This window comes from Grus americana, unplaced genomic scaffold (genome assembly GCF_028858705.1).
Source record: "Grus americana isolate bGruAme1 unplaced genomic scaffold, bGruAme1.mat scaffold_308, whole genome shotgun sequence".
Taxonomy (NCBI): domain Eukaryota; kingdom Metazoa; phylum Chordata; class Aves; order Gruiformes; family Gruidae; genus Grus; species Grus americana.
In genome coordinates, this window is record NW_026561590.1 from 20,718 (window position 1) to 43,712 (window position 22,995).

Consider the following 22,995-nt stretch of genomic DNA (forward strand, 5'->3'; position numbering starts at 1 on the left):
GCGCCTCTGTGATAACATATTTAAGAAGTAGAAAAACACTTAGAGAGAGCTTTTGCAGCCGGAGAGAGGAGTGAGAAGATGTAAGAAACTCTGCAGACACCAAGGTCAGTGCAGATGGAGGGGGAGGAGGAGCTCCAGGCGCCGGAGCAGAGATCCCCCTGCAGCCCGTGGTGAAGGCCATGGTGAAGCAGGCTGTCCCCCTGCAGCCCATGGAGGAAGGATGAGGGGGTGTAGCGATTCCACCTGCAGCCCGTGGAGGACCCCACGCCGGAGCAGGTGGAGGCACCTGAAGGAGGCTGCGGCCCGTGGGAAGCCCACGCTGGAGCAAGTTCCTGGCCGGACCGGTGGACCCGTGAAGAGGGGAGCCCACGCCAGGGCAGGTTTGCTGGCAGGACTTGTGGCCCCATGGGGGACCCCATGCTGGAGCAGTTTGCTCCTGAAGGTCTGCACCCCGTGAGAGGGACTCCATGCTGGAGCAGGGGAACGATGAGAGGAGTCCTCCCCCTGAGGATGAAGAAGCGGCAGAAACACCGTGAGATGAACTGACCGTAACCCCCATTCCCCGTCCCCCTGTGCCGCTGAGGGGGGGAAGGTTGAAGCCGGGAGTGAAGTTGAGCCCGGGAAGATGGGAGGGGTGGGGGGAAGTGTTTTAAGAGTTGATTTTATTTTCTCATTCCTCTACTCTGTTTTGCCTAGTAATAAATTAGATGAATTCCCTCTCTAAGTTTGGTCTGTTTTGCTCGTGACAACAATTAGAGAGTGATCTCTCCCTGTCCTTATCTCGACCTACAAGCATTTCATTATGCCTTTTCTCCCCTGTTTAGTGAATGAGGGGAGTGAGAGAGCGGCGCTGGTGGGCACCTGGCCCCCAGCCAGGGTCAACCCACCACAGGGGGTGACCCCAGGGGATGGGGGGTGACCCGAGGGAAACCCATGGGCTTTTTTTCCCCGTTGCCCTTTCATCCTGGACGCTGGAGAGCAAAGAGTACAACGCTTGAGGGGGGGAAAGGATGCAACACCCCCCCCCCCGCCAAAAGACCCCCCAAGTGATGTCTGCTGCCTGCCCTGCCTGGGGGGGGCTGTGGGGCACAGCCACCCTCCTGCTGACACCCTTTGTGCCACGGCCACCCCGCCAGCTCTTGTGTGTCCCCCCCCTTCCCCCGTGTCCCCCCCGGGCCCAGGCAGACCCCGCCCCTTTCCCCGCCCCGGTCCCGGCAAACCCCGGGGGGGGTGGGAACTGCGGGGAGGGGCGGGAGGGGCCGGGCAAGGGAACGGAACGGAAGGGGAGGGAAGCGGGAGAGGCGCTGGGTTCCCCGGGGCAGGAAGCGGCGGCCGGGGGCTCCGGGAAGGGCCCGGGTGAGGGGCGCCTCCGGGTCCCGGCAGCCATGCCCTTGTCTCCCTCCCGGGCACGGAGCCGGGGCCCGGCGGGGCGGCGAAGCGCGGCGAGGGACCGGGACAGGGAGCGGCAGCACCGAGCCCAGGTGAGGGACGCCGGGGGGTTCCGGGGCTGGGAGGGGGCGGTCTGGCGCCGGGGGCGGCTGCTGGGCGCGGGCCGGGCCCTGCCGGGGAGCCCCAGCCCCGGGGGCCTCGCTGGGGACGGCCCTGCCCGGCCCCGGCCCTCTGCCCGCCGGGGCTGGCCGTGCAGCCCAAGGCCGGCCCTGCATCGGTGTAGCTCCAGCCCAGGGAAATTTCAGCTCCAGCCCTACAGTTTTTATTTGAACTCCAGTTCTGTGGTCTTTGGGTTTGCTCCAGCCCCACAGCAGTGATTTCGGCCCCAGGCCTATGGTCCTTAGCCCAGCTCTGTGTGATTTCAGCCTCAGCCCTTCTGGTCTGTATTTCAGCTCCACTCCCAGCCCGACTGCAGTGATTTCAGCTCCAGCCCTACAGTTTTTATTCCAGCTCTGAGTGATTTCAGTTCTGGCCCTACAGTATTTATTTCAGCTCCAGGTTCAGTGTTTCAGCTCCAGCCGCAGTCGTTCTTCAGCCCCAGCTCTGTCACATCTCAGCTCCAGCCCCACAGCAGTGATTTCAGCTCCAGCCCTGCCATCTTTAGTCCAGCTCTGGGTGATTTCAGCTCAGGCCCTACAGTATTTATTTCAGCTCCAGGTTCAGTATTTCAGCTGTTAGATTTCAGCTCCATTCCCAGCCCCACAGCAGTGATTTCAGCCCCAGCCCTACCATCTTTAGTCCAGCTCTGGGTGATTTCAGCTCAGGCCCTACACTCTGTATTTCAGCCCCTGCCCTCAAGGATTTCTTTCAGCTCCAGGCACAGTTGTTATTCAGCTCCAGCTTTGTCATGTTTCAGCCCCAGCCCTACAGTTCTTATGGCAGCTCTGGCCCTGAAGGATTTATTTCAGCTCCAGGTTCAGTATTTCAGCTGTTAGATTTGAGCTCCACTCCCAGCCCCACAGTAGTGATTTCAGCTCCAGCCCTACAATATTTATTTCATCTCTGAGTGATTTCAGCTCTGGCCCTAGTTTTTATTTCAGCTCCAGGTTCGGTGTTTCAGCTCCAGCCGCAGTCGTTCTTCAGCCCCAGCTCTGTCCTGGCTCAGCTCCAGCCCCACAGCAGTGATTTCAGCCCCAGCCCTGCCATCTTTAGTCCAGCTCTGGGTGATTTCAGCTCAGGCCCTGTGGTTTTTATTTCAGCTCTGAGTGATTTCAGCCCCAGCCCTACAGTTTTGATTTCAACTCCAGCTCCAGGTTTGGTATTTCAGCTCCAGCCCCACAGCAGTGATTTCAGCCCTGGCCCTACAGTTTTTATTTCAGCTCTGAGTGATTTCAGCTCTGGCCGTACAGTATTTATTTCAGCTCTGGCCCTGAAGGATTTCTTTCAGCTCCAGCCCCAGGTTCAGTATTTCAGCTGTTAGATTTCAGCTCCGGCCCTACAGTTTTTAGTCCAGCTCTGTTAGATTTCAGCCCCAGCTGTACAGTTTTTATTTCAGCTTCAGGTTTGGTATTTCAGCTCCAGCTGCAGTCATTCTTCAGCCCGAGCCCCACATCAGACATTTCAGCCCCGGCACTACAGTTTTTATTCCAGCTCTGAGTGATTTCAGCTCCAGGTTTGGTGTTTCAGCTCCAGCTGCAGTCGTTCTTCAGCTCCAGCTCTGTCACATCTCAGCCGCAGCCCCACAGCAGTGATTTCAGCTCCAACCCTGCCATCCTGATTTCATCTCCCACCCTACAGTAGCTATTGAACCCCAGGATTTCCACTCCAGGCCTGTGCTGTTTCCCCTCCCACCCCCCCCCCACTCTTTATTTCACCCCCCAGCCTCACAGACTTTCTTACGGCTCCAGCTCTGCGTTGTTTCAGCTTCAGCCCTGCAGTGTTTAGCTCAGCCTCAGCTCTACATCTTCCTGTTGCCTCCGTGTTCTCACAGCAGCTCTGGGGGCTGTTGATAAGGTAGTAAGTCAATCACTGTCATCACTCAACTATCAAAACTGTCCCACTGTGTCTGTCCCCTGAATAAAGTGTTCCTGTTGTGTGTGTCCCCATTTCAGAGGGGAGTTTGGCCTGGTGCATGCTGGCATCCCATGTTTCAGGGGCAAATAAAACCAGACCCCCACCTCTGGTAAGGGTCCCACAGCCCTGACACCACCCCCCCCCAGTGTTTGGGGGCTGGGAGCAGCCACTGGGCCACCTCTTCCCTGTCCCAGAAGCCCCCACTTGGGCTGGTTCTGAGCCCCAACCCCCCCCTCACAGCTTGTTTTCAGGCCCAGAAACACAGCACTCTGGGGACTTTTGGAGCAGCTGAACCCCAGGACTGAGCTGGGCTGTTCAGCCCCAACCACAGAACTTCATCCTCCTTTGGGGGGCTGGAAACACCCTTGAGGCTGCTGCTGTGGCCCATGTGTGAAGGGAAAGGGGGGCCACAGCCCAGGGAGTGCTTGGGAACTGCAGGCACCCACCCAGACAGGGAAAGCTTTATTGCACTTTATTCCACTTGATTTTTCAATTATCGTTATGCATTACACTTCTTGTAATAAACCAACACAATAGCTTTATTAGCAGTACTAGTTACAGTATTGTTTAAAAGCCAAGCACGCCCCCCTCCCCCCACCCCCCCACTCGCGGCAACATCCGCGGGGAGCCGGGCCCGGGAACCCCCACGCAGCCCGGCCGCGCCCCGACCCCCCACCCGACCCCCGCTGGGGCTCGGCACCCGCCCCGTGTAGCGGCCGGCGCCCCTCCTCGCTCGGCGCCGCTCCGGCCGCCGCTGCCCGACACAAGCGGGGAAGAGCCAACAGAACGCGACCTGGCTGTCACGCCGGGCACGGACCCAAGCGGCACCCCCGTCCCAGCGCATCGCATCGCCCGCCCGGGCCGCGTCTCCCCGACCACCTCCCGCCCGGCGCCGTCGACCGCAAGGCTCCCGCCCCCGGAACACACCGCGAACCCGCCCGCACAGTGGCTCGGGCCCGGTCAGACGCAGGGGGCCCACGGCCGGACACTACTGCCCGCCGCCCCGCTCCCAGCGCCCCCCCGGCCCGGCTCACCGGCGCTCCTCAGCCCGCGGGGCGGCAGCAGCACCAGCTCCACGTCCGCTCCCCACGGCCGCCGCCACACACTGACAGCGCCGCCGGCCCGCGCAAGCGCTCTACCCTCTCGGGCCCCGCCCCCACCCCCGACCAGCCCACCCGTGCCCCGCCCATCTCCGCGCCGCCCAATCCCGGCCCGCTCTTTCCCTCCGGCCACGCCCCATCCCGTCGCCGCTCCGCCCAATCGCGGCCTGCCCTTTCCCTCCGGCCACGCCCCATCCCGTCCATCTCCGCGCCGCCCAATCGCGGCCCGCCCTTTCACTCCGGCCCCGCTGAACCCGCTCCGGGAGAGCCGACCCGCAAGGAGTCGCGGTTTCCGGGTCCCGCCCCGTTCTCCCTCTCAGCCCCGCTCCCGGAGGGCGCCCGGCCCGGGCAGTCCCGGCGGCAGCTGAGGCCCTTCCCGGCTTTAGGGGCTTGAACGGGAACCGGGGCCGGCCTCGCTGCGGAGCCCCTGCCCGCTCTCCCCGGCACACCGACAGCGGCTGCCGGGGCTACTGCAGCGGGGCCGCGACCCCTCGAGTCTCCCGGCAGCGGCCCCCGCGGCTGCGCGGGGCACAAGCTGGGCTCCGGGTCCCGGCAGCCATGCCCTTGTCTCCCTCCCGGGCACGGAGCCGGGGCCCGGCGGGGCGGCGAAGCGCGCCGAGGGACCGGGAGCGGCAGCACCGAGCCCAGGTGAGGGACGCCGGGGGTTCCGGGGCTGGGGGGGGGCGGTCTGGCGCCGGGGGAGCCCTGTCTCCCTGCCCGGCCCCGGCCCTCTGCCCGCCGGGGCTGGCCGTGCAGCCCAAGGCTCCCACGCGCTTCATTGCAGCTCCCGCCTGGCCCAGCTCCGCTCAGGGACGCTCCGGCTCGGCACCAGCTCGGCTCCAGCCCCGCGCTCGGCGCTTCGGCCCCGGCTCCGGCCCGGAGGCGTCTGCGCTCCCGGTGCTGGGCGCTGCGGGGAAGAGATGATGCTGCTGCTGCTGCTGCTGCTGCTTCCGACAGCTCCGGCTGAGGGGAACCCGGGCTGCTGCCCTCTCTGGCCTCAGGAAAGCTCCGGCTTGTTCCAGCTCCGGCTGATGGACGCTCCAGCCCCGCATGGCTGCAGCTGCAGCTCCAGCCCCGTGTGATTTCGGCTCCCGATGCCGCCCGCTCCAGGTAAGAGACGCTCCGGCCGACGGACGAGCTGTCTCGCTCCCCGTCTCCCCGGCCGAGGCGGGAGCCCAGGCTGCTCAGCACGGCGTTACCCAGGGGGTTCAGTCCCTCATTTTTGCCGTAAATATGGTAAATGCGGCTGTGCGGAGCGACGGAATCGCCCCCCTTAAGGGCTGGGCTCCTCGGTCACCGCCGCTGCTCGGGTCACCGCTCCGTGCCTGTCCCGTGCGGGGGCAGGGGGCGGGGGGCGGGGTGTCCATGGTCGCCGCTCCAAACCCGCGTCCCGCAGGGGGTTCTGCTGGATTCCGGCCGTGGCTTTGTGCCCGCTGTCACGGAAGGGTCGGTCTTCTCTGGGGTGTCCTCGGCTTGGGTCTGGGGGTCACGTGGGGTTGGGGGGGCCCAGGGAAAAGCTCCGACCCCCAGGCAGCATTCGTTCTGTCGCAGTTTCCAGCTCGCCTTTCGCACGGGCTCAGGGACCCGCCGGCTTGTTGCAGCTCCGGCTCCTCCACGCTCCGGCCGATGGACGTCCCACCTCGTCCCACCCCTGCCCGCTCCGGCCGAGAGACGCTCCTGCTCCTGACAGCCCCGGGGGCTTTTGTCCAGCTCCGGCCCTGCGTCATTTTGGGCCCAGCCGAGACACCGGACGTTCCCGTTTCTCACAGCTCCAGCCCTACCCGATGGAAACCTCGAGCCCTGCATGACCTCCTGCTGCTTCCAGCTCCAGGCGCCGGACGCTCGGCTGGTTCCCCTCCTGCTGATGGGCCCCCAGCTCGGAGTCAGAGCTGCTCCCCAGCTCTGGGGGCTGGTGACGAGGTCGTAAATCAATCACTGTCATCGCTCAAGTACCACCCCTGTCTGCCCCTTGAATAAAGCCTCGGTGCCCCCATTTTTGCCCAGAGACTATCTCAGACGTTGAGTTCGGCCTGGTGCATGCCAGCGTCCCGCACTTCGGGGGCAAACGCGACCGGACCCCCACCTCCGGTGAGGGTCCCGCAGCCCTGCCCCACCCACCCACCGACTTCCCCCCCACCCCCAGAGCTGGCATTTGGGGGCTGGGAAGGGCTGCTCAGGCTCCAGTTCTCAGCCCCTAAAGGCAGCGCTTGGGCTGGTTCTGAGCCCCAACACCCTGCAGACCACCCCCCACCCCCCACCAGCTTGTTTTCAGGCCCAGAAACGCAGCACTGGGCTCCATTTCCAAGCTCTGAAAACGCAGCACTTAGTCTCTTTTTTGGGTTGAGCTGCTGAACCCCAGGACTGAGCTGTTCAGCCCCAAACACAGCACTTAGTCCTCGCTTGGGGGGGCTGGCTGGAAACACCCCCCGGGGCTGCTGCTCCTCTGGCCCCTGTGTGAGGGGGAAGAGGGAAGGCACCCACCCACAGCCCAGGGCCCCGGGCAGGGAGTGCTTGGGAACTGGGCGGGGGGGGGCAGGGGGCACCTCCCGCGGGGAGGAACCGGCCCCGGGGCACTGGGGGCAGCACCCACCCCCCCCGGGGAAAGCTTTATTGCACTGGATTACACTTTATTATCGCACCGTTACGGTTACACAGCGTGCTTACAGGACCATCACAAACCAGCACGAGTTCTTTATTCTCTGTAGTTGCAGCAGTATTTAAGCCCCAGCCTCCACACCCCCGCTCCCCACAGCCGCAGCCCCCGCAGGAGCCGGGCCCGGTTCCCCCCAGCCCAGCCGCACCCCGGTCCTGCTCGGGACCCGAACCGGTCGTCGTGTCCCCCCCACATGCCCCGGGCAGCGGCCGGCGCCCTTCCCGCCCCTGCGGCACCGGCACCCGCTCGGCGCCGCTCCGGCCTCCGGGGCCGCCGCTGCCCGACACAAGCGGGGAGCAGCCGCCGGCACGGGGACCCGCTCCCACCCACGGCCCGGACCGGCACCCCCGACCCGGGACACGGCCCGCCCGGGCCCGCGTCTGACCGGGTCTTCCCCGCTCGGCACCCCCGGCCCCGGCACACACCGCGGGCGGGCCCGCCCGCGCGAACGGAGACCCCGGCCCGGCCAGACACGCGGGAACCGCGGCCGACCACCGCTGCCAGCCACCCCGCTCCCAGCGCCCCCCGGCCCGGCTCACCGGCGCTCCTGGGCCCGCGGGGGACCGGGACCAGCACCGGCTGCTACTCAGCACTACTGCCGCCGCCCGCGCACGCGCCCTACAGCCTCCGGACCCGCCAATCCCGGCCCGAGACACCGCCCGGACGCGCCAATCCAGCCCGCCGAGCCGCGGACCGCCCATCTCCGCTCGACCCAATCCCGACCCTTCATGTCGCGCCCCGCCCATCTCCGCTCGACCCAATCCCGACCCTTCATGTCGCGCCCCGCCCATCTCCGCTGGGCCCAATCCCAACCCGCCATTTCAATCCCCCCAATGTATATGCTCTCCGCTCCGCCCAATCCCGGCCCGCCATTTCAATCCGGGCCCGCCCGCCTTCCCCGGCACACCATCAGCGGCTGCCGGGGCTACCGCAGCAGAGCCGCGACCCCTCGAGTCTCCCGGAGCGGCGGCGGGATCGGAGCCTCCGGTGGGACGGGTGGGGCGGAGACGGGGGGCCAGAGGGGGGCGGGCCCGAATTGAAAAGACCGGGGATAAACCGGGGCGGATTGAAATGGCGGGCCGGGATTGGCTCGAGCGGAGACGGGCGGGGCGGGGCGGGGCGCGACATGAAGGGTCGGGATTGGGTCGAGCGGAGATGGGCGGTCCGCGGCTCGGCGGGCTGGATTGGCGCGTCCGGGCGGTGTCTCGGGCCGGGATTGGCGGGTCCGGAGGCTGTAGGGCGCGTGCGCGGGCGGCGGCAGTAGTGCGCGGGCAGCGGCGGGGAGCGGCGGCGGCTGCTGGTGCTGGTCCCCCGCGGGCCCAGGAGCGCCGGTGAGCCGGGCCGGGGGGCGCTGGGAGCGGGGTGGCTGGCGGCGGTGGTGGTTGGCCGCAGTTTCCGGCCGCGGTTCCCGCGTGTCTGGCCGGGCCGGGGCCTCCGTTCGCGCGGGCGGGCCCGCCCGCGGTGTGTGCCGGGGCCGGGGGTGCCGAGCGGTGGAGACCCGGTCAGACGCGGGCCCGGGCGGGCCGTGTCCCGGGTCGGGGGTGCCGGTCCGGGCCGTGGGTGGGAGCGGGTCCCCGTGCCGGCGGCTGCTCCCCGCTTGTGTCGGGCAGCGGCGGCCCCGGAGGCCGGAGCGGCGCCGAGCGGGTGCCGGTGCCGCAGGGGCGGGAAGGGCGCCGGCCGCTGCCCGGGGCATGTGGGGGGGACACGACGACCGGTTCGGGTCCCGAGCAGGACCGGGGTGCGGCTGGGCTGGGGGGAACCGGGCCCGGCTCCCGCGGGGGCTGCGGCTGTGGGGAGCGGGGGTGTGGAGGCTGGGGCTTAAATACTGCTGCAACTACAGAGAATAAAGAACTCGTGCTGGTTTGTGATGGTCCTGTAAGCACGCTGTGTAACCGTAACGGTGCGATAATAAAGTGTAATCCAATGCAATAAAGCTTTCCCCGGGGGGGGGGGGCTGGGTGCTGCCCCCAGTGCCCCGGGGCCGGTTCCTCCCCGCGGGAGGTGCCCCCTGCCCCCGCCCAGTTCCCAAGCACTCCCTGCCCGGGGCCCTGGGCTGTGGGTGGGTGCCTTCCCTCTTCCCCCTCACACAGGGGCCAGAGGAGCAGCAGCCCCGGGGGGTGTTTCCAGCCAGCCCCCCCAAGCGAGGACTAAGTGCTGTGTTTGGGGCTGAACAGCTCAGTCCTGGGGTTCAGCAGCTCAACCCAAAAAAGAGACTAAGTGCTGCGTTTTCAGAGCTTGGAAATGGAGCCCAGTGCTGCGTTTCTGGGCCTGAAAACAAGCTGGTGGGGGGTGGGGGGTGGTCTGCAGGGTGTTGGGGCTCAGAACCAGCCCAAGCGCTGCCTTTAGGGGCTGGGAACTGGAGCCTGAGCAGCCCTTCCCAGCCCCCAAATGCCAGCTCTGGGGGTGGGGGGGAAGTCGGTGGGTGGGTGGGGCAGGGCTGCGGGACCCTCACCGGAGGTGGGGGTCCGGTCGCGTTTGCCCCCGAAGTGCGGGACGCTGGCATGCACCAGGCCGAACTCAACGTCTGAGATAGTCTCTGGGCGAAAATGGGGGCACCGAGGCTTTATTCAAGGGGCAGACAGGGGTGGTACTTGAGCGATGACAGTGATTGATTTACGACCTCGTCACCAGCCCCCAGAGCTGGGGAGCAGCTCTGACTCCGAGCTGGGGGCCCATCAGCAGGAGGGGAACCAGCCGAGCGTCCGGCGCCTGGAGCTGGAAGCAGCAGGAGCTCATGCAGGGCTCGAGCTTTCCATCGGGTAGGGCTGGAGCTGTGAGAAACGGGAACGTCCGGTGTCTCGGCTGGGCCCAAAATGACGCAGGGCCGGAGCTGGACAAAAGCCCCCGGGGCTGTCAGGAGCAGGAGCGTCTCTCGGCCGGAGCGGGCAGGGGTGGGACGAGGTGGGACGTCCATCGGCCGGAGCGTGGAGGAGCCGGAGCTGCAACAAGCCGGCGGGTCCCTGAGCCCGTGCGAAAGGCGAGCTGGAAACTGCGACAGAACGAATGCTGCCTGGGGGTCGGAGCTTTTCCCTGGGCCCCCCCAACCCCACGTGACCCCCAGACCCAAGCCGAGGACACCCCAGAGAAGACCGACCCTTCCGTGACAGCGGGCACAAAGCCACGGCCGGAATCCAGCAGAACCCCCTGCGGGACGCGGGTTTGGAGCGGCGACCATGGACACCCCGCCCCCCGCCCCCTGCCCCCGCACGGGACAGGCACGGAGCGGTGACCCGAGCAGCGGCGGTGACCGAGGAGCCCAGCCCTTAAGGGGGGCGATTCCGTCGCTCCGCACAGCCGCATTTACCATATTTACGGCAAAAATGAGGGACTGAACCCCCTGGGTAACGCCGTGCTGAGCAGCCTGGGCTCCCGCCTCGGCCGGGGAGACGGGGAGCGAGACAGCTCGTCCGTCGGCCGGAGCGTCTCTTACCTGGAGCGGGCGGCATCGGGAGCCGAAATCACACGGGGCTGGAGCTGCAGCTGCAGCCATGCGGGGCTGGAGCGTCCATCAGCCGGAGCTGGAACAAGCCGGAGCTTTCCTGAGGCCAGAGAGGGCAGCAGCCCGGGTTCCCCTCAGCCGGAGCTGTCGGAAGCAGCAGCAGCAGCAGCAGCAGCAGCATCATCTCTTCCCCGCAGCGCCCAGCACCGGGAGCGCAGACGCCTCCGGGCCGGAGCCGGGGCCGAAGCGCCGAGCGCGGGGCTGGAGCCGAGCTGGTGCCGAGCCGGAGCGTCCCTGAGCGGAGCTGGGCCAGGCGGGAGCTGCAATGAAGCGCGTGGGAGCCTTGGGCTGCACGGCCAGCCCCGGCGGGCAGAGGGCCGGGGCCGGGCAGGGAGACAGGGCTCCCCCGGCGCCAGACCGCCCCCCCCCCGCCCCGGAACCCCCGGCGTCCCTCACCTGGGCTCGGTGCTGCCGCTCCCGGTCCCTCGGCGCGCTTCGCCGCCCCGCCGGGCCCCGGCTCCGTGCCCGGGAGGGAGACAAGGGCATGGCTGCCGGGACCCGGAGCCCAGCTTGTGCCCCGCGCAGCCGCGGGGGCCGCTGCCGGGAGACTCGAGGGGTCGCGGCCCCGCTGCAGTAGCCCCGGCAGCCGCTGTCGGTGTGCCGGGGAGAGCGGGCAGGGGCTCCGCAGCGAGGCCGGCCCCGGTTCCCGTTCAAGCCCCTAAAGCCGGGAAGGGCCTCAGCTGCCGCCGGGACTGCCCGGGCCGGGCGCCCTCCGGGAGCGGGGCTGAGAGGGAGAACGGGGCGGGACCCGGAAACCGCGACTCCTTGCGGGTCGGCTCTCCCGGAGCGGGTTCAGCGGGGCCGGAGTGAAAGGGCGGGCCGCGATTGGGCGGCGCGGAGATGGACGGGATGGGGCGTGGCCGGAGGGAAAGGGCAGGCCGCGATTGGGCGGAGCGGCGACGGGATGGGGCGTGGCCGGAGGGAAAGAGCGGGCCGGGATTGGGCGGCGCGGAGATGGGCGGGGCACGGGTGGGCTGGTCGGGGGTGGGGGCGGGGCCCGAGAGGGTAGAGCGCTTGCGCGGGCCGGCGGCGCTGTCAGTGTGTGGCGGCGGCCGTGGGGAGCGGACGTGGAGCTGGTGCTGCTGCCGCCCCGCGGGCTGAGGAGCGCCGGTGAGCCGGGCCGGGGGGGCGCTGGGAGCGGGGCGGCGGGCAGTAGTGTCCGGCCGTGGGCCCCCTGCGTCTGACCGGGCCCGAGCCACTGTGCGGGCGGGTTCGCGGTGTGTTCCGGGGGCGGGAGCCTTGCGGTCGACGGCGCCGGGCGGGAGGTGGTCGGGGAGACGCGGCCCGGGCGGGCGATGCGATGCGCTGGGACGGGGGTGCCGCTTGGGTCCGTGCCCGGCGTGACAGCCAGGTCGCGTTCTGTTGGCTCTTCCCCGCTTGTGTCGGGCAGCGGCGGCCGGAGCGGCGCCGAGCGAGGAGGGGCGCCGGCCGCTACACGGGGCGGGTGCCGAGCCCCAGCGGGGGTCGGGTGGGGGGTCGGGGCGCGGCCGGGCTGCGTGGGGGTTCCCGGGCCCGGCTCCCCGCGGATGTTGCCGCGAGTGGGGGGGTGGGGGGAGGGGGGCGTGCTTGGCTTTTAAACAATACTGTAACTAGTACTGCTAATAAAGCTATTGTGTTGGTTTATTACAAGAAGTGTAATGCATAACGATAATTGAAAAATCAAGTGGAATAAAGTGCAATAAAGCTTTCCCTGTCTGGGTGGGTGCCTGCAGTTCCCAAGCACTCCCTGGGCTGTGGCCCCCCTTTCCCTTCACACATGGGCCACAGCAGCAGCCTCAAGGGTGTTTCCAGCCCCCCAAAGGAGAAGGAAGTTCTGTGGTTGGGGCTGAACAGCCCAGCTCAGTCCTGGGGTTCAGCTGCTCCAAAAGTCCCCAGAGTGCTGTGTTTCTGGGCCTGAAAACAAGCTGTGAGGGGGGGGTTGGGGCTCAGAACCAGCCCAAGTGGGGGCTTCTGGGACAGGGAAGAGGTGGCCCAGTGGCTGCTCCCAGCCCCCAAACACTGGGGGGGGGGGTGTGGCAGGGCTGTGGGACCCTCACCAGAGGTGGGGGTCTGGTTTTATTTGCCCCTGAAACATGGGATGCCAGCATGCACCAGGCCAAACTCCCCTCTGAAATGGGGACACACACAACAGGAACACTTTATTCAGGGGACAGACACAGTGGGACAGTTTTGATAGTTGAGTGATGACAGTGATTGACTTACTACCTTATCAACAGCCCCCAGAGCTGCTGTGAGAACACGGAGGCAACAGGAAGATGTAGAGCTGAGGCTGAGCTAAACACTGCAGGGCTGAAGCTGAAACAACGCAGAGCTGGAGCCGTAAGAAAGTCTGTGAGGCTGGGGGGTGAAATAAAGAGTGGGGGGGGGTGGGAGGGGAAACAGCACAGGCCTGGAGTGGAAATCCTGGGGTTCAATAGCTACTGTAGGGTGGGAGATGAAATCAGGATGGCAGGGTTGGAGCTGAAATCACTGCTGTGGGGCTGCGGCTGAGATGTGACAGAGCTGGAGCTGAAGAACGACTGCAGCTGGAGCTGAAACACCAAACCTGGAGCTGAAATCACTCAGAGCTGGAATAAAAACTGTAGTGCCGGGGCTGAAATGTCTGATGTGGGGCTCGGGCTGAAGAATGACTGCAGCTGGAGCTGAAATACCAAACCTGAAGCTGAAATAAAAACTGTACAGCTGGGGCTGAAATCTAACAGAGCTGGACTAAAAACTGTAGGGCCGGAGCTGAAATCTAACAGCTGAAATACTGAACCTGGGGCTGGAGCTGAAAGAAATCCTTCAGGGCCAGAGCTGAAATAAATACTGTACGGCCAGAGCTGAAATCACTCAGAGCTGAAATAAAAACTGTAGGGCCAGGGCTGAAATCACTGCTGTGGGGCTGGAGCTGAAATACCAAACCTGGAGCTGGAGTTGAAATCAAAACTGTAGGGCTGGGGCTGAAATCACTCAGAGCTGAAATAAAAACCACAGGGCCTGAGCTGAAATCACCCAGAGCTGGACTAAAGATGGCAGGGCTGGAGCTGAAATCACTGCTGTGGGGCTGGAGCTGAGCCAGGACAGAGCTGGGGCTGAAGAACGACTGCGGCTGGAGCTGAAACACCGAACCTGGAGCTGAAATAAATACTGTAGGGCCAGAACTGAAATAAAAACTGTAGGGCTGGGAATGGAGCTGGAATAAAAGCTGTGGGGCTGAAATCTCTGGAGCTGGAATCAAGATGGTAGGGATGGGGCTGCAATCACTGCTGTGGGGCTGGGAGTGGAGCTCAAATCTAACAGCTGAAATACTGAACCTGGAGCTGAAATAAATCCTTCAGGGCCAGAGCTGCCATAAGAACTGTAGGGCTGGGGCTGAAACATGACAAAGCTGGAGCTGAATAACAACTGTGCCTGGAGCTGAAAGAAATCCTTGAGGGCAGGGGCTGAAATACAGAGTGTAGGGCCTGAGCTGAAATCACCCAGAGCTGGACTAAAGATGGTAGGGCTGGGGCTGAAATCACTGCTGTGGGGCTGGGAATGGAGCTGAAATCTAACAGCTGAAATACTGAACCTGGAGCTGAAATAAATACTGTAGGGCCTGAGCTGAAATCACCCAGAGCTGGACTAAAGATGGCAGGGCTGGAGCTGAAATCACTGCTGTGGGGCTGGAGCTGAGATGTGACAGAGCTGGGGCTGAAGAACGACTGCGGCTGGAGCTGAAACACTGAACCTGGAGCTGAAATAAATACTGTAGGGCCAGAACTGAAATCACTCAGAGCTGGAATAAAAACTGTAGGGCTGGAGCTGAAATCACTGCAGTCGGGCTGGGAGTGGAGCTGAAATACAGACCAGAAGGGCTGAGGCTGAAATCACACAGAGCTGGGCTAAGGACCATAGGCCTGGGGCCGAAATCACTGCTGTGGGGCTGGAGCAAACCCAAAGACCACAGAACTGGAGTTCAAATAAAAACTGTAGGGCTGGAGCTGAAATTTCCCTGGGCTGGAGCTACACCGATGCAGGGCCGGCCTTGGGCTGCACGGCCAGCCCCGGCGGGCAGAGGGCCGGGGCCGGGCAGGGCCGTCCCCAGCGAGGCCCCCGGGGCTGGGGCTCCCCGGCAGGGCCCGGCCCGCGCCCAGCAGCCGCCCCCGGCGCCAGACCGCCCCCTCCCAGCCCCGGAACCCCCCGGCGTCCCTCACCTGGGCTCGGTGCTGCCGCTCCCTGTCCCGGTCCCTCACCGCGCTTCGCCGCCCCGCCGGGCCCCGGCTCCGTGCCCGGGAGGGAGACAAGGGCATGGCTGCCGGGACCCGGAGGCGCCCCTCACCCGGGCCCTTCCCGGAGCCCCCGGCCGCCGCTTCCTGCCCCGGGGAACCCAGCGCCTCTCCCGCTTCCCTCCCCTTCCGTTCCGTTCCGTTCCCTTGCCCGGCCCCTCCCGCCCCTCCCCGCAGTTCCCACCCCCCCCGGGGTTTGCCGGGACCGGGGCGGGGAAAGGGGCGGGGTCTGCCTGGGCCCGGGGGGGACACGGGGGAAGGGGGGGGACACACAAGAGCTGGCGGGGTGGCCGTGGCACAAAGGGTGTCAGCAGGAGGGTGGCTGTGCCCCACAGCCCCCCCCAGGCAGGGCAGGCAGCAGACATCACTTGGGGGGTCTTTTGGCGGGGGGGGGGGGTGTTGCATCCTTTCCCCCCCTCAAGCGTTGTGCCCTTTGCTCTCCAGCGTCCAGGATGAAAGGGCAACGGGGAAAAAAAGCCCATGGGTTTCCCTCGGGTCACCCCCCATCCCCTGGGGTCACCCCCTGTGGTGGGTTGACCCTGGCTGGGGGCCAGGTGCCCACCAGCGCCGCTCTCTCACTCCCCTCATTCACTAAACAGGGGAGAAAAGGCATAATGAAATGCTTGTAGGTCGAGATAAGGACAGGGAGAGATCACTCTCTAATTGTTGTCACGAGCAAAACAGACCAAACTTAGAGAGGGAATTCATCTAATTTATTACTAGGCAAAACAGAGTAGAGGAATGAGAAAATAAAATCAACTCTTAAAACACTTCCCCCCACCCCTCCCATCTTCCCGGGCTCAACTTCACTCCCGGCTTCAACCTTCCCCCCCTCAGCAGCACAGGGGGACGGGGAATGGGGGTTACGGTCAGTTCATCTCACGGTGTTTCTGCCGCTTCTTCATCCTCAGGGGGAGGACTCCTCTCATCGTTCCCCTGCTCCAGCATGGAGTCCCTCTCACGGGGTGCAGACCTTCAGGAGCAAACTGCTCCAGCATGGGGTCCCCCATGGGGCCACAAGTCCTGCCAGCAAACCTGCCCTGGCGTGGGCTCCCCTCTTCACGGGTCCACCGGTCCGGCCAGGAACTTGCTCCAGCGTGGGCTTCCCACGGGCCGCAGCCTCCTTCAGGTGCCTCCACCTGCTCCGGCGTGGGGTCCTCCACGGGCTGCAGGTGGAATCGCTACACCCCCTCATCCTTCCTCCATGGGCTGCAGGGGGACAGCCTGCTTCACCATGGCCTTCACCACGGGCTGCAGGGGGATCTCTGCTCCGGCGCCTGGAGCTCCTCCTCCCCCTCCATCTGCACTGACCTTGGTGTCTGCAGAGTTTCTTACATCTTCTCACTCCTCTCTCCGGCTGCAAAAGCTCTCTCTAAGTGTTTTTCTACTTCTTAAATATGTTATCACAGAGGCGCTGATTGGCTTGGCCTTGGCCAGCGGCGGGCCCGTCTTGGAGCCGGCTGGCATTGGCTCTGTCAGACACAGGGGGAGCTTCTAGCAGCTTCTCACAGAAGCCACCCCTGTAGCCCCCCCGCTACCAAAACCCTGCCACGCAAACCCAACACACCCCCCCATCCCAGTGGTGCCCCCCCCCCACAGGACACCCCGTCACGGTGGCATTAAACACCGAACCCTCCAAAGCAACGTGTTTTAATGATTTCTGGTTTTAAAGCTTGTGAAAATAACAATAATAACAATAACAATAATAATAATAATAACATTTATAAAAATAATAATAAAACAAGACTTCCAGTCATCTCAAGGGCTCCCTTCCTATTTTTACAGGCCAAACAGAGGGAGCAAGCCCCCCCCGTAGGGCAATGGGATTTCCAGCACCTTTGGCCCCCAAAATAACCGGAGCATCCCAGAGCATCGAGAAGAGGAGTCGAGCATCCCTACCAGGGCAGCACCTCCAAATCCGGGGTGTCTTCTTCACCCCGGGCTGTCTTCTTTCATCTCCAGGCCCACCCCCCCCACCCCCCCAAAAAAAAATAATGCCGAAGGGGTTAAACACTACTATTGCTAATATGTGATTTACAGCATTTATACAGCATTTACGGGCCCCGGCCTTTATTCCGGCTAAAACTTAGCATCGGTTTCCCTTAGGAAATAACAAAAAAAAAAAAACCCCAAAACCCCAAAAAACCAAAGGTTAAAGAAAAGTTAAGTATAAAACAATATTTCAAGGAGTCGAGCGGGGGGGTTCACGTCGTTCCCTGCTCCCAGGACAAAGGGGCCAGCCCCAAAACGGGTGCCTGCCCTCAAACCTCCCTCAGCGGCCCTCGCACACCACCACTCACATTGGGGCTGCAGGCTCGCCTAGCCGAGCAAGGCCTCAACATAGCACCTCACGTCACTATCATCAAAAATCAGCCATAATCCTCCAAACTGGAAACGTCGAGACCCTGCTCCCAGGACAAAGGGGCCAGCCCCAAAACGGGTGCCTGCCCTCAAACCCCCTCAGCGGCCCTCGCACAACACCACTCACATTGGGGCTGCGGGCTCGCCTAGCCGAGCAAGGCCTCAACATAGCACCTCACGTCACTATCATCAAAAATATGCCCAAATCCACCAAACTGGAAACGTCGAGACCCTGCTCCCAGGACAAAGGGGCCAGCCCCAAAACGGGTGCCTGCCCTCAAACCTCCCTCAGCGGCCCTCGCACACCACCACTCACAAAGGGGCTGCAGGCCCGCCTAGCCGAGCAAGGCCTCAACATAGCACCTCACGTCACTATCATCAAAAATCAGCATTCATCCTCCAAACTGGAAACGTCGAGACCCTGCTCCCAGGACAAAGGGGCCAGCCCCAAAACGGGTGCCTGCCCTCAAACCTCCCTCAGCGGCCCTCGCACACCACCACTCACAATGGGGCTGCAGGCCCGCCTAGCCGAGCAAGGCCTCAACATAGCACCTCACGTCACTATCATCAAAAATATGCCCAAATCCACCAAACTGGAAACGTCGAGACCCTGCTCCCAGGACAAAGGGGCCAGCCCCAAAACGGGTGCCTGCCCTCAAACCTCCCTCAGCGGCCCTCGCACACCACCACTCACAATGGGGCTGCGGACTCGCCTAGCCGAGCAAGGCCTCAACATAGCACCTCACGTCACTATCATCAAAAATATGCCCAAATCCACCAAACTGGAAACGTCGAGACCCTGCTCCCAGGACAAAGGGGCCAGCCCCAAAACGGGTGCCTGCCCTCAAACCTCCCTCAGCGGCCCTCGCACACCACCACTCACATTGGGGCTGCGGGCTCGCCTAGCCGAGCAAGGCCTCAACATAGCACCTCACGTCACTATCATCAAAAATATGCCCAAATCCACCAAACTGGAAACGTCGAGACCCTGCTCCCAGGACAAAGGGGCCAGCCCCAAAACGGGTGCCTGCCCTCAAACCTCCCTCAGCGGCCCTCGCACACCACCACTCACATTGGGGCTGCAGGCCCGCCTAGCCGAGCAAGGCCTCAACATAGCACCTCACGTCACTATCATCAAAAATATGCCCAAATCCACCAAACTGGAAACGTCGAGACCCTGCTCCCAGGACAAAGGGGCCAGCCCCAAAACGGGTGCCTGCCCTCAAACCTCCCTCAGCGGCCCTCGCACACCACCACTCACATTGGGGCTGCGGGCCCGCCTAGCCGAGCAAGGCCTCAACATAGCACCTCACGTCACTATCATCAAAAATATGCCCAAATCCACCAAACTGGAAACGTCGAGACCCTGCTCCCAGGACAAAGGGGCCAGCCCCAAAACGGGTGCCTGCCCTCAAACCCCCCTCAGCGGCCCTCGCACACCACCACTCACATTGGGGCTGCAGGCCCGCCTAGCCGAGCAAGGCCTCAACATAGCACCTCACGTCACTATCATCAAAAATATGCCCAAATCCACCAAACTGGAAACGTCGAGACCCTGCTCCCAGGACAAAGGGGCCAGCCCCAAAACGGGTGCCTGCCCTCAAACCTCCCTCAGCGGCCCTCGCACACCACCACTCACATTGGGGCTGCAGGCCCGCCTAGCCGAGCAAGGCCTCAACATAGCACCTCACGTCACTATCATCAAAAATATGCCCAAATCCACCAAACTGGAAACGTCGAGCCCCTGCTCCCAGGACAAAGGGGCCAGCCCCAAAACGGGTGCCTGCCCTCAAACCTCCCTCAGCGGCCCTCGCACACCACCACTCACATTGGGGCTGCAGGCCCGCCTAGCCGAGCAAGGCCTCAACATAGCACCTCACGTCACTATCATCAAAAATCAGCATTCATCCTCCAAACTGGAAACGTCGAGCCCCTGCTCCCAGGACAAAGGGGCCAGCCCCAAAACGGGTGCCTGCCCTCAAACCTCCCTCAGCGGCCCTCGCACACCACCACTCACATTGGGGCTGCAGGCCCGCCTAGCCGAGCAAGGCCTCAACATAGCACCTCACGTCACTATCATCAAAAATATGCCCAAATCCACCAAACTGGAAACGTCGAGACCCTGCTCCCAGGACAAAGGGGCCAGCCCCAAAACGGGTGCCTGCCCTCAAACCTCCCTCAGCGGCCCTCGCACACCACCACTCACATTGGGGCTGCAGGCCCGCCTAGCCGAGCAAGGCCTCAACATAGCACCTCACGTCACTATCATCAAAAATCAGCATTCATCCTCCAAACTGGAAACGTCGAGCCCCTGCTCCCAGGACAAAGGGGCCAGCCCCAAAACGGGTGCCTGCCCTCAAACCTCCCTCAGCGGCCCTCGCACACCACCACTCACATTGGGGCTGCAGGCCCGCCTAGCCGAGCAAGGCCTCAACATAGCACCTCACGTCACTATCATCAAAAATCTGCCCAAATCCACCAAACTGGAAACGTCGAGACCCTGCTCCCAGGACAAAGGGGCCAGCCCCAAAACGGGTGCCTGCCCTCAAACCTCCCTCAGCGGCCCTCGCACACCACCACTCACATTGGGGCTGCAGGCCCGCCTAGCCGAGCAAGGCCTCAACATAGCACCTCACGTCACTATCATCAAAAATCAGCATTCATCCTCCAAACTGGAAACGTCGAGACCCTGCTCCCAGGACAAAGGGGCCAGCCCCAAAACGGGTGCCTGCCCTCAAACCTCCCTCAGCGGCCCTCGCACACCACCACTCACATTGGGGCTGCGGGCTCGCCTAGCCGAGCAAGGCCTCAACATAGCACCTCACGTCACTATCATCAAAAATATGCCCAAATCCACCAAACTGGAAACGTCGAGACCCTGCTCCCAGGACAAAGGGGCCAGCCCCAAAACGGGTGCCTGCCCTCAAACCTCCCTCAGCGGCCCTCGCACACCACCACTCACACTGGGGCTGCAGGCTCGCCTAGCCGAGCAAGGCCTCAACATAGCACCTCACGTCACTATCATCAAAAATATGCCCAAATCCACCAAACTGGAAACGTCGAGACCCTGCTCCCAGGACAAAGGGGCCAGCCCCAAAACGGGTGCCTGCCCTCAAACCTCCCTCAGCGGCCCTCGCACACCACCACTCACATTGGGACTGCGGGCCCGCCTAGCCGAGCAAGGCCTCAACATAGCACCTCACGTCACTATCATCAAAAATATGCCCAAATCCACCAAACTGGAAACGTCGAGACCCTGCTCCCAGGACAAAGGGGCCAGCCCCAAAACGGGTGCCTGCCCTCAAACCTCCCTCAGCGGCCCTCGCACACCACCACTCACATTGGGGCTGAGGGCTCACCTAGCCGAGCAAGGCCTCAACATAGCACCTCACGTCACTATCATCAAAAATATGCCCAATCCACCAAACTGGAAACGTCGAGACCCTGCTCCCAGGACAAAGGGGCCAGCCCCAAAACGGGTGCCTGCCCTCAAACCTCCCTCAGCGGCCCTCGCACACCACCACTCACATTGGGGCTGCGGGCTCGCCTAGCCGAGCAAGGCCTCAACATAGCACCTCACGTCACTATCATCAAAAATATGCCCAAATCCACCAAACTGGAAACGTCGAGACCCTGCTCCCAGGACAAAGGGGCCAGCCCCAAAACGGGTGCCTGCCCTCAAACCTCCCTCAGCGGCCCTCGCACACCACCACTCACATTGGGGCTGCAGGCCCGCCTAGCCGAGCAAGGCCTCAACATAGCACCTCACGTCACTATCATCAAAAATATGCCCAAATCCACCAAACTGGAAACGTCGAGACCCTGCTCCCAGGACAAAGGGGCCAGCCCCAAAACGGGTGCCTGCCCTCAAACCTCCCTCAGCGGCCCTCGCACACCACCACTCACATTGGGGCTGCAGGCCCGCCTAGCCGAGCAAGGCCTCAACATAGCACCTCACGTCACTATCATCAAAAATATGCCCAAATCCACCAAACTGGAAACGTCGAGACCCTGCTCCCAGGACAAAGGGGCCAGCCCCAAAACGGGTGCCTGCCCTCAAACCTCCCTCAGCGGCCCTCGCACACCACCACTCACATTGGGGCTGCAGGCCCGCCTAGCCGAGCAAGGCCTCAACATAGCACCTCACGTCACTATCATCAAAAATATGCCCAAATCCACCAAACTGGAAACGTCGAGACCCTGCTCCCAGGACAAAGGGGCCAGCCCCAAAACGGGTGCCTGCCCTCAAACCTCCCTCAGCGCCCTTCGCACACCACCACTCACATTGGGGCTGCAGGCCCGCCTAGCCGAGCAAGGCCTCAACATAGCACCTCACGTCACTATCATCAAAAATATGCCCAAATCCACCAAACTGGAAACGTCGAGACCCTGCTCCCAGGACAAAGGGGCCAGCCCCAAAACGGGTGCCTGCCCTCAAACCTCCCTCAGCGGCCCTCGCACACCACCACTCACATTGGGGCTGCAGGCTCGCCTAGCCGAGCAAGGCCTCAACATAGCACCTCACGTCACTATCATCAAAAATATGCCCAAATCCACCAAACTGGAAACGTCGAGACCCTGCTCCCAGGACAAAGGGGCCAGCCCCAAAACGGGTGCCTGCCCTCAAACCTCCCTCAGCGGCCCTCGCACACCACCACTCACATTGGGGCTGCAGGCCCGCCTAGCCGAGCAAGGCCTCAACATAGCACCTCACGTCACTATCATCAAAAATCAGCATTCAGCCTCCAAACTGGAAACGTCGAGACCCTGCTCCCAGGACAAAGGGGACAGCCCCAAAACGGGTGCCTGCCCTCAAACCTCCCTCAGCGGCCCTCGCACACCACCACTCACATTGGGGCTGCAGGCCCGCCTAGCCGAGCAAGGCCTCAACATAGCACCTCACGTCACTATCATCAAAAATCAGCATTCATCCTCCAAACTGGAAACGTCGAGACCCTGCTCCCAGGACAAAGGGGCCAGCCCCAAAACGGCTGCCTGCCCTCAAACCTCCCTCAGCGGCCCTCGCACACCACCACTCACATTGGGGCTGCGGGCCCGCCTAGCCGAGCAAGGCCTCAACATAGCACCTCACGTCACTATCATCAAAAATATGCCCAAATCCACCAAACTGGAAACGTCGAGACCCTGCTCCCAGGACAAAGGGGCCAGCCCCAAAACGGGTGCCTGCCCTCAAACCTCCCTCAGCGGCCCTCGCACACCACCACTCACATTGGGGCTGCTGGCTCGCCTAGCCGAGCAAGGCCTCAACATAGCACCTCACGTCACTATCATCAAAAATATGCCCAAATCCACCAAACTGGAAACGTCGAGCCCCTGCTCCCAGGACAAAGGGGCCAGCCCCAAAACGGTTGCCTGCCCTCAAACCTCCCTCAGCGGCCCTCGCACACCACCACTCACATTGGGGCTGCAGGCTCGCCTAGCCGAGCAAGGGCTCAACATAGCACCTCACGTCACTATCATCAAAAATCAGCATTCATCCTCCAAACTGGAAACGTCGAGACCCTGCTCCCAGGTCAAAGGGGCCAGCCCCAAAACGGGTGCCTGCCCTCAAACCTCCCTCAGCGGCCCTCGCACACCACCACTCACATTGGGGCTGCGGGCCCGCCTAGCCGAGCAAGGCCTCAACATAGCACCTCACGTCACTATCAT

General features: G+C 63.3%; 1 protein-coding gene and 2 long non-coding RNA genes across 6 annotated transcripts; 1 reads left to right on the forward strand and 2 right to left on the reverse strand.

The window, feature by feature from the left end:
* Positions 1-1,239: 1,239 nt before the first annotated feature.
* Positions 1,240-4,294, forward strand: LOC129200562 (uncharacterized). Of its 4 annotated transcripts, none has more exons than XR_008574982.1 (4): positions 1,240-1,481; positions 2,649-3,402; positions 3,501-3,571; positions 3,703-4,294. It is a non-coding gene; the product is annotated as an uncharacterized LOC129200562 (long non-coding RNA). The 4 variants fall into 4 exon arrangements; XR_008574983.1 differs by having other exon boundaries at positions 3,714-4,294; XR_008574980.1 differs by having other exon boundaries at positions 2,649-3,571.
* A 5,446-nt stretch (positions 4,295-9,740) lies between these two features.
* LOC129200559 (transcription initiation factor TFIID subunit 4-like) lies at positions 9,741-12,801 on the reverse strand. The gene is made up of 4 exons (XM_054811876.1): positions 12,751-12,801; positions 11,111-11,372; positions 10,646-10,733; positions 9,741-10,154 (listed from the first exon to the last, which is right to left on the reverse strand). Exons 1-4 carry the CDS (start codon positions 12,799-12,801, stop codon positions 9,779-9,781), a joined length of 777 nt encoding a protein of 258 aa, XP_054667851.1. The 3' UTR covers positions 9,741-9,778.
* Positions 12,802-12,822: 21 nt separating this feature from the next.
* On the reverse strand, positions 12,823-15,099 carry LOC129200560 (uncharacterized). The gene is made up of 2 exons (XR_008574979.1): positions 14,893-15,099; positions 12,823-13,811 (listed from the first exon to the last, which is right to left on the reverse strand). It is a non-coding gene; the product is annotated as an uncharacterized LOC129200560 (long non-coding RNA).
* Positions 15,100-22,995: the final 7,896 nt, after the last annotated feature.